The sequence below is a fragment of the Procambarus clarkii genome, chromosome 22 (genome assembly GCF_040958095.1).
Source record: "Procambarus clarkii isolate CNS0578487 chromosome 22, FALCON_Pclarkii_2.0, whole genome shotgun sequence".
NCBI classification, from domain to species: domain Eukaryota; kingdom Metazoa; phylum Arthropoda; class Malacostraca; order Decapoda; family Cambaridae; genus Procambarus; species Procambarus clarkii.
In genome coordinates, this window is record NC_091171.1 from 45,580,035 (window position 1) to 45,591,260 (window position 11,226).

Below are 11,226 nucleotides of genomic sequence, written 5' to 3' on the forward strand. Positions count from 1 at the left end.
AGGAATTTCTATTTCTAGGACTTGTAAATGTCATCTAAGAGGATATAGCAGTGTTCAGGAGTCAGGTGGCGAGCCTTAAATTTCCGTTTGTAAGGTCACACCCAGGTAAACTTCTCCTCACTCACCCCTGATAGCGGCTTCTGTCATTACAATGGAACACCTGTATACACCCCCAACACCTGTACACCCCCCAACACCTGTATACACCCCCAACACCTGTATACACCCCCCAACACCTGTACACACCCCCAACTAACACCTGTGCACCCCCCAACACCTGTATACACCCCCAACACCTGTACACCCCCAACACCTGTACACCTCCCCCAACACCTGTATACACCCCCCAACACCTGTACACACCCCAACTAACACATGTACACCCCCAACACCTGTACATCCCCCAACACCTGTACACACACCCCAACACCTGTACACCCCCAACTAACACCTGTACACCCCCCACCACCTGTACACACCCCAACTAACACCTGTACACCCCCCAACACCTGTACACCCCCCCCCCCAACACCTGTACACCCCCCCCCAACACCTGTACACCCCCAACTAACACCTGTACACCCCCAACTAACACCTGTACACCCCCAACTAACACCTGTACACCACCCCCCACAGATTCAGCTGGCCAGTATGTGCATGTGTGTAAGCATCAGCGCTTCCGTCTCGCTGGGCTGCCTCTTCACCCCGAAGGTCTATATTGTTATCTTCCAGCCCTACAAGAACGTCCGTCAAGGCTCAGGTCCTGTGAAGGTGAGCTGGGGGGTCCTGTGAAGGTGAGCTGGGGGGGTCCTGTGAAGGTGAGCTGGGGGGGATCCTGTGAAGGTGAGCTGGGGGGGTCCTGTGAAGGTGAGCTGGGGGGGATCCTGTGAAGGTGAGCTGGGGGGGTCCTGTGAAGGTGAGCTGGGGGGGTCCTGTGAAGGTGAGCTGGGGGTCCTGTGAAGGTCAGCTAGGGGGGGTCCTGTGAAGGTGAGCTGGGGGGGTCCTGTGAAGGTGAGCTGGGGGGTCCTGTGAAGGTCAGCTGGGGGGGTCCTGTGAAGGTGAGCTGGGGGTCCTGTGAAGGTCAGCTAGGGGGGGTCCTGTGAAGGTGAGCTGGGGGGGTCCTGTGAAGGTGAGCTGGGGGGGGTCCTGTGAAGGTGAGCTGGGGGGTCCTGTGAAGGTGAGCTGGGGGGGTCCTGTAAAGGTGAGCTGGGGGGTCCTGTGAAGGTGAGCTGGGGGGGTCCTGTGAAGGTGAGCTGGGGGTCCTGTGAAGGTGAGCTGGGGGGGTCCTGTGAAAGTCAACTGGGGGGTCCTGTGAAGGTGAGCTGGGGGTCCTGTGAAGGTGAGCTGGGGTCCTGTGAAGGTGAGCTGGGGGGGTCCTGTGAAGGTGAGCTGTGGGGGTCCTGTGAAAGTCAACTGGGGGGTCCTGTGAAGGTGAGCTGGGGTCCTGTGAAGGTGAGGTGGGGGGGGGGGGGTCCTGTGAAGGTGAGGTGGGGGGTCCTGTGAAGTCAACATAATAATAATTCACAAAGAAATCTTATTAATGTAATATATCAGTGAACAAATCCAATTGGAGCCGTGATGAGGGTTCGAATCTATTCGCTAGGGTGTCCGGTTCAGCTTCAGTGGAAGCCTCTGGGACCCTCGTAGGTGCAGTAATACTCCAGGTTGACCATGTCGCGGCGCAGACTAGAGCGCGTCTGGGCACACCCAGCGAATAGGTTCGAACCCTGATCACGACTCCTGTTGGAATTGTTCAATAATGATAATAAAATTCATACTACTACTACTAATAATAATAATGAGTCCAAACAAGGTTTTGTAATCATCTATAACAACTTGTGTACTATTGGCTTAATTTACAGGTTCATAATACAGTAACTCGTCCTCCTGTTTACAGCCATCGTCCTGTTTACAGCTATTCTCCTGTTTACAGCCATCGTCCTGTTTACAGCCATCCCCCTGTTAAGATAGTACCTATTGTGACTATAGTCAATAGTCATAGTTTGTATGTACTTAGCTTTTAGACAGTAGTATACTGACTAGTGAGGAATTATTGATAAATAAATGAAGCTAAAACACCAACTTCAATATTCCCAGACCTAGTATAGTACACATGTGTACTATGTTAGGCCTCACATATCGTGTATTAGGCCTAGGAAGGTTAGGTTAGGTTTGTTATTATTTGCATTACAAAATGTACATTTTTTAGTGTTGTAAAAGAAAAGTGTATTTAAATGTGCTAGAAAATCACTGTTTAATAATAATAATAATAATAATTTATTTTGCCTGGGACAGTAAGCCTGTGTGTATATGTACTTGAGGCTTGTATCGAGGCCTCCCACTAGTCGAACTACGGACCTCCTCCAGGATAGTAACCCCATAACATCCACCTAACTCCCGGGTACCTGTCTACTACTAGGGTCAACAGAGACATGAGGTGAAAGGAATCGTGCCCAACCACTTCCGTTCCGCCAAGGGGATCAATCCCGGGATTCCCGATTAGGTGTGTGTGTCGAGAATGTAGCCAACTGTGCTACCGAGAGGCAACGTTACTATCTGCTGCTGAGTTGACTCTCTAAATTGAGCAGGAAAGGTCCCCGTAGCACAGTAGCCTACGTCCTCGGCTCACATCCAAATGACACGGTATCAATCCCAGTTACGACAGGGGGACCGTTTGGCACGTTTTCTTTCACCTGATACATCTGATCACCTAGCAGTAAATAGGTAACCATGAGTTAGGCAACTATTAAGTGGAGTATGTTAGAGGGGGGGGGGGAAGGTACAGTCGAATACTTACTTATCCGTACCTGGATAAGGATACAGGCTTCCTGTCCCCTGACAGCAGGAGTTGAAAGGAGTCCCCCGCTGCATGCAGCATCCCGCACCTAGCAGATGAAGCACAGCATCACACCGTCGCCATGGTTACCTCTCTCAGTCCTCCTGCTCATGCCAACAATTTAATGTATACTAGTATATATATATATATATATATATATATATATATATATATATATATATATATATATATATATATATATATATATGTCGTACCTAGTAGCCAGAACGCACTTCTCAGCCTACTATGCAAGGCCCAATTTGCCTAGTAAGCCAAGTTTTCATGAATTAATTGTTTTTCGACCACCTAACTTACCTAACCTAACCCAACCTAACTTTTTTGGCTACCTATCCTAACCTAACCTATAAAGATAGGTTAGGTTAGGTTAGGTAGGGTTGGTTAGGTTCGGTCATATATCTACGTTAATTTTAACTCCAATAAAAAAAATTGACCTCATACATAATGAAATGGGTAGCTTTATCATTTGATAAGAAAAAAATTAGTGAAAATATATTAATTCATGAAAACTTGGCTTATTAGGCAAATTGGGCCTTGCATAGTAGGCCGAGAAGTGTATTCTGGCTATTAGGTACGACATATATATATATATATATATATATATATATATATATATATATATATATATATATATATATACATATATATAGATATATAAATTCTCACCAAAATTACTACTTTCAGATTCAGCTGTATCACTGTATCATTTTGTTCAGTGTTGCTGCAGTAATTGTTCACTTAGTGTGTTCTGGGTAATAATAATTTGTTCATGAGTGTTCATATGATGATGCCTCGATGGTTCAAGTGTTCATTACCTGGAACAATATTGTGACGTCACACTGGCGTTAAAGTGGAGCACGTACAGTGCTGGCCACGGAGGCGGTTGTGCATGGCCCCGTACTAACCCCCCCCCCCCCCCCATTACAGGGATCGCAGAATAAGAGCTACGGTCAGAGCATGCGCTTCACCTCGCGCTCCCAGACGGCGCAGTCGGTGCTCTCCGTGAACCACTCGAGCGCGCACGCGCCGCCTCCATCCTCCATCAGTCAACACGTCAACGGTGACTCCCTGACGGTGACGACCCCGAGCGTCGAGGACACGTCCATCACCTAGGGTCGGCGCGAGGTGCTCCTCTAACCGGAGACGCACCTCTGAGCGGGGTCCTCGGGCGCCACGCTAAATGCTGCCTGGCACAGTGCCACCCACAACAGCTGGAGGAACAGCAGCAGCAGCAGGCGCACCACAACACAGCTGGTTTGTTTATCAAGGTGCAGACGGACTTGAGCAGCTGCGGCGCGAGTCTAGGAGAGACTTTGAGTGTGGTTGAGGAGTGTGAAGTGGAGGAGGAGGAGGAGGAGGAGGAGGAAGAGCAGGAGGAACTGGAGGACAAGCCGGAGCTCAACTCACTCCACACGCCCTTGATAGACGAATCCACGTACCTGTGAGGGTGCTACCGGTGCCTCGGTCATCGGGGGGTGGAGGGAGGCTAGCACGCGGAGAGTGCCAGCAGGCTCCCCTGACCCCCAGGCACTGGCGGCACCCCGGAACCCCGCCCTGAGCCCCGTCTCCGGGAAGGGAGCACCTCGTGTCTCACCTCTCACGCTGGAAGCCTATATAGAGAATCCAGAACCCACAAAAAAAAGAAGATGCCAAACTGGTATGCTCATATTGTTGAGAATATGTTACTATACTGCCAACACGGGTCTGCGAGTCTAACCTATATACCCCGGGATCCTTTGATCGACTCCCGATGTGTCGGGGTTCGTATCCCGTATTCACACACGGAGATACACGCATACACTTCGCTAGAGTCGCTCAATGAATCCTCCAAAATCATTGTTTGTTTGTTTGTTTTTTCAAGTTGTATCTATACATCCCCCCCCTACCCCCCTACCCCCCACAGCCCCATATGCCCCCTAAAAAAAAAATACAAAAAAATTGTTAAATCATTGGTTGTGCTTTGAATTTTACTTCTCTAAATGGTGCTGAGCATTGATGTTCCCAGGCGAGCGCCGTTGGGAGCGTTTTTTGACCAGAGAGACAATGTTTGGGATGTCTGTCCTCTGGTTGTGGTTCGAGCCGCCGCCGGGTTTTTTTTTTTTTGTTTTTTTTAAGTGTGTGTGTGTGTTTTTTTGAGGGTGGGGCGGCTAGGTCGTTTGTCGCGGCCGCTGCGAACCTAGGCCACATTTTTGGCCCGTTTTGTTTTGATTCAAGAATGAGATTGGATGTCTAGTTCATGTCACGCTGTCTGGTGATTGTGTGTGTGTGTGTGTGTGTGTGTGTGTGTGATGGGAGGGTGTCCGTGGGGCTACACAAGGAGGGGGTGTGAATGTTTAGGGTGTCTTCTTGAGCAAGAGAGAGAGAGAGAGAGAGAGAGAGAGAGAGAGAGAGAGAGAGAGAGAGAGAGAGAGAGAGAGAGAGAGAGAGAGAGAGAGAGAGAGAGAGAGAGTGACTGCTTCCACATCTCTTTAATCAAAATGCGTGTTTCCATTTTCTTTAGCAGCAAGAACCAAAAAACAAAAAATGGGCGTTCCCATTTTTCTCTGAGAAAAAATGAATGAATCCTTAAATGCTCCTTGAGAGCATGACGATGAGCGTGTCCTGTGGGAATAGAAAGAAAGAGAAAGAGGAGCATACTTTCCCCTCCAAACCTGCCGACGAATTTTACCCCTCAATGTTTAATACAGAAAAAGGTGAACAATATCCCATTTTCTTTCTGAAAATTGATCGTGTTGAAGCAACTGTATTAAAATTATTTTTTACCCCGCGTCGAACTGCCTTGTTTGAGGTGACATGAGGGAATATTTTAACATCTAAATATTAAATATAAATTATTTTCTCCCCATGTCTCTTAACTCTTCAGTCAGCCGCGAAAATTTAAGAGTCTGAAAGGAAAAAATGTTGACTATTGAACGGACGGATTTTCCGAGCTGATTTTTGAGTACATTCGGGGAACGCTTTAGTCCACAATTTACCAAACAAGTTTATCTCCTCGTTATAACAATCATACCAAAGTGTGTTTAAAAAAAAAAATTACAATTAAGATATAGCTTTAAAAAAAAAAAGTGTCCTCCACCCATCAAAAAAAAATAATGTTTTTGACTTTGAAGTTGTTTGAGACATTGTTATCAAAATATGAAGCTTCCAATGACCAGTGTGTGTTCCTTGACTCTAGATGTTGACCCTTTGCTCATCTGCACGCTGTGGGTGGGCGGCGGTGGGCGGCTTACTTGCTGCCGCCCTCCATCATGTGTTGAGTGTGGGCGGCCTGCTCTCATTATCATCATTATCATCATTATCATCATCCAACCTTCTCCCCCTCCCTCTCCTCTCCCCACGGCTAGTGAGCCGCCCCCCTACACAGTGGGGGTGGCAACCATGTTCAAGCCCCCCCTCTTCATCTCACTATTCAGACGAGGGGTGGGAAGTATGCTGGGGGGCGGCGGGCCCCACGCGGTCGCTTGAGTCAGCCTCCTTCATCATCGTCACTATATATCACCTCACTCACCATCATATTATCACCACCATTGACTATCATCTTCACCACCATCTGCATCACTAATATCAACACTACCATCAAATCCATCTTTATCGTCGCCATCACCATCTCTACCATTACTACATTATCTCTCATCATCCTACCACCATTATCTCCACCACCACCACCATCATTCTACCACCACCACCACCACCATTTAACCACCCGCCACTAACCATTTAACCAACCACCACCACCACCACCACCACCACCAACCCAACCACCATTCTCTCTCTGTCTCTCTCTCTCTCTCTCTCTCTCTCTCTCTCTCTCTCTCTCTCTCTCTCTCTCTCTCTCTCTCTCTCTCTCTCTCTCTCTCTCTCTCTCTCTCTCTCTCTCAATCTCTCTCTCTCTCTCTCTCTCTCTCTCTCTCTCTCTCTCTCTCTCTCTCTCTCTCTCTCTCTCTCTCTCTCTCTCTCTCTCTCTCTCTCTCTCTCTCTCAATCTCTCAATCTCTCAATCTCTCTCTCTCTCTCTCTCTCTCTCTCTCTCTCTCTCTCTCTCTCTCTCTCAGCACAACACATTGCAACACATCACAAGTCACCACAACAATACAACGTAACACACTAAAATTGCAATTTAACGTTAATACAAAATAATACAGGTCAATACAACATCTCATTCAGCACAATACAACAACACAACACAGTTCAAGGCAATATAACACAATGTACAACACACTTCAACACATTTTAAAACAAGAACTCAACACAATTAGCAATGGAACACAACAGCACACGCAAATCCACACAATTCCATCACGCACAATGCAGCACAATTCAGCAGGGGTTATAATACAATCAAGAGGGAGTTTTCAATATACAATTCGCCAACACAATTCAACACAAAAAGTCAACACAATTCGTTATCATCAGATTTCATTAACACTGGCGAACACTTGGTGCGTGTGTGTCGCTTTAAACATCGATGAATGGTGTGTTTCTCTCTCTGTCTCTCTCTCTGTCTCTCTCTCTCTCTCTCTCTCTCTCTCTCTCTCTCTCTCTCTCTCTCTCTCTCTCTCTCTCTCTCTCTCTCTCTCTCTCTCTCTCTCTCTCTCTCTCTCTCTCATGCATCGGTGCTTTTATCCCTTCATCTCACAATCTCCTAAGAATCTTTTCTCAAAAATTATTCATAAACACCCAGAAAATCTCTCCCAGCATCCCTTAGCCTCTCCCAGCATCCCTCAGCCTCTCCTAGCATCCCTTACAACCTCTTCCAGCATCCCCTCAGCCTCTCCCAGCATCCCTCAGCCTCTCCTAGCATCCCTTACAACCTCTTCCAGCATCCCCTCAGCCTCTCCCAGCATCCTTCACAATCTCTCCCAGCATCCCCCCTCACAACCTCTCCCAGCATCCCTCCTCACAACCTCTCCCAGCATCCCTCCTCACAACCTCTCCCAGCATCCCTCCTCACACCCTCTCCCAGCATCCCCTCTGAGATGTCTCTCTGAGCATCTCCTCTCCTCACTAAGCCTCCCGACATCACTCACAGCATCCCACAGAAACATCCGTCATGTCTCACATCAGAGGGAAAGTTAACAAGCATATCACTGACCTCATTGGTTGACCTGACCTGGGTCCTGCCGACCACCGGCTCTGAGCCCTATACTTCCTACCCTCTCTCTCTCTCTCTCTCTCTCTCTCTCTCTCTCTCTCTCTCTCTCTCTCTCTCTCTCTCTCTCTCTCTCTCTCTCTCTCTCTCTCTCTCTCTCTCTCTCTCTCTCTCTCTCTATCCCTCTCTCTCTCCATCCTATCCTCTATCCCCCCATGTCGTCCCCACGCCCACAGCGGCCTACGCCCCCTAGCCAGCAAGTTGTACATACAGTTGTACATATGTCCTATTGTAATCATGCAATAAAAAGTAATATACAAAAAACATTCTTCGTTTGTTTTATTTCACTTTGTAAGCATTTGTGTTGATTTGTATCAACATTTGGAGACATGTACCTGTCATGTTTTGTAATGATGTCTTCCTGGAAAGTATATATATATATGTGTATATGGAATATGTTTCTCAACCCCACCACCCCCTTCTCATCTCCATTTCTCTCTCTCTCTCTCTCTCTCTCTCTCTCTCTCTCTCTCTCTCTCTCTCTCTCTCTCTCTCTCTCTCTCTCTCTCTCTCTCTCTCTCTCTCTCTCTCTCTCTCTCTCTCTCTCTCTCTCTCTCTCTCCAGTGGTACTCTATGAAGACAGTAGAGTATACAGTGGTACTCTGGTTAAAGAGTGGGAGGTGTCAGGAACTGACAGGGAGTGAACAAATGAACTTTGAACTTTGATGAAGAGCACACACACTCGCAGGCCAGAACACCCCCCTCTCTCCCCCCCATCCACCCCCCCCCCCCTCCTCCTCTCCCATCCTTTCCATCTGTTCAGTCCCCCTCCACAGTGGTAGTGAACACATTCTCCCTCCACAGTGGTAGAGAATGAGAACACATTCACCTACTTCCCCCCCCCCCCCACCTTCCCCCGTTTTCTTCCCACAGTGCCAGGGGAGACCCTAGGGGATTGTAGGTAGTGAAAGGTTGAACCTGTGAACTTTGACCTTCCCTTTGAATGCGCCGTTGGACGCATTTTTAAGGTTTATGTATGTAGATTGAACAGGTGAACTCTGAACTTTGACCAGTAGCCAGCTGGTTGAACTCTGAGCTTTAAATAGTAGTAAAGTGGATGAACTCTGAGTTTTGAATAAGATCAAACTGGTTGAACTTAAGCATTGAACCAGGGATAACTTGGTAATTTGGTATCAAATTTGGTACACTTCTTGCTACTTGGTACTTTTTGGTATTAAGCGTTGATAATTCGGTACTTTTTTTCTCAATAATGTTGCTACTTTGACTCAAAATCAAGATGTAATATTAAAAATATTCGAATTCAACAACAAAAATCATGATTTGATAGATTTTCCGAAATTTCATTCGTCTTTGAATCGTGTTTATGGTAATTTTTTTCCCCGTGCATGTGACCCGGTACTGCCCACGACTTGCTAACGTGGAGAGAACTACTGGTAAGGTGTAATTGCCTTGTTTAAGGTCAACACCAGCGAGGGATATCACGCCGCCGCACTCTGACCAGTGACGGGCGAGCTGTGTTGTGAGCGGGTTGTTAAATTGTGAACCAGTTGTTATTACTTTTGTGATATTTTTTAACCCCCCCCCCCCCCCGTTCTAACGAAGCCAAAGCCGTGACACCGACAGCGATTCGGACGAGTCGGTGGCGTCTCCTACGAAGAAATTATTGTCTAGTACGTACACAAAGTGTCTGATTGCGTGATGGAATGGCTTTGCGATTGTCTGGTTAAAAGGGAAGACAAGACCTGAATAACGCATTTGGTATATACTGTGAATGTATTACAGAAAGGAGTGTTACACATATACAAAGGCTCTGAAACTAGAAGAAAAAATTATAATACGAGTTTAGTACAGCATTTAATCTGCAAAACTTTACCAACTTATATCATTATATTTTATATTTATACCTTATGTTATGAATTTGGTACTTTCTCAAGTCAAATTTGGTAGTTTTTTTTTAGGTAAAAATTTTGGGAAATTCATGAAAATACTTTGGGCAATCTTGCGTTGAACTGTAGTTGACTGGTTGCTCTTGCCAGATTGTTAAGTTCCGGATACTTTGGCCGAGATGAACTTGTATCATCACGAGATAAACATTTGAGCTTGCACAAGGTCTCAAATGAACACACTTAGACCATTGTGCAAGAACATACCTACATTCAGTCGCTACAGCTGAGCAAGCTGGAGCTTTTCTCCTACAGAGATGTAAGTTGGATTTTATTTTCTAATGTGTTCGCGATACATTTAATCTCAAGCAGGATGTGTTTATCTGTCTTCTCTCTCTCTGTCTCTGTCTCTGTCTCTCTCTCTCTCTCTCTCTCTCTCTCTCTCTCTCTCTCTCTCTCTCTCTCTCTCTCTCTCTCTCTCTCTCTCTCTCTCTCTCTCTCTCTCTCTCTCTCTCTCTCTCTCTCTCTCACCTCCTTCCCACTGTTTACACATACTTTCACTAGCTATATTCAAACTTTACATGCACTCTCCTTGGCAAAACATCTTTGTTTACAATCACTCTGCAAGAATTGATGCTTTATGCCGGAAGTGACGTCCACTTCCAGAAAGAAACAGAGTTTCTTTCACCCTGATGTACCCGCTCACCTAGCAGGCAAATAGCTACCAGGGAGTTAGACAGCTGCTACCGGCTGCTTTCTGGGGAGGTGGGGGGGGGAGGGTGTAACAAAATGGAGGCCTGGTGGAGAACCGGGCCACAGTGTACTACTCTACACCAAAGTGTACCACTCTACACCACAGTGTACTACTCTACACCACAGTGTACTACTCTACACCACAGTGTACCACTCTACACCACAGTGTACCACTCTACACCACAGTGTACCACTCTACACCACAGTGTACTACTCTACACCACAGTGTACCACTCTACACCACAGTGTACCACTCTACACCACAGTGTACTACTCTACACCACAGTGTACCACTCTACACCACAGTTTACCGCTCTACACCACAGTTTACCGCTCTACACCACAGTGTACCACTCTACACCACAGTGTACCACTCTACACCACAGTGTACCACTCTACACCACAGTGTACCACTCTACACCACAGTGTACCACTCAACACCACAGTGTACCACTCTACACCACTGTGTACCACTCTACACCACAGTGTACCACTCTACACCACAGTGTACCACTCTACACCACAGTGTACCACTCTACACCACAGTGTACCACTCTACACCACAGTGTACCACTCTACACCACAGTGTACCACTCTACACCACAGTGTACCACTCTACACCACAGT

The 11,226-nt window shown here is 46.9% G+C and overlaps 1 protein-coding gene across 1 annotated transcript in view; it reads left to right on the forward strand.

Annotated features, from left to right (window-relative positions):
• LOC123761594 (metabotropic glutamate receptor 8-like) overlaps positions 1–5,306 on the forward strand; it is a 260,562-nt gene extending 255,256 nt beyond the window's left edge. The window contains exons 13-14 of the mRNA XM_069328943.1: positions 637–771; positions 3,782–5,306. Of these exons, the coding sequence (XP_069185044.1) occupies positions 637–771; positions 3,782–3,967 (321 nt within the window). The 3' untranslated portion in view covers positions 3,968–5,306. The remainder of the gene's footprint in view (positions 1–636; positions 772–3,781) is intronic.
• The last annotated feature ends 5,920 nt before the right edge of the window (positions 5,307–11,226 follow it).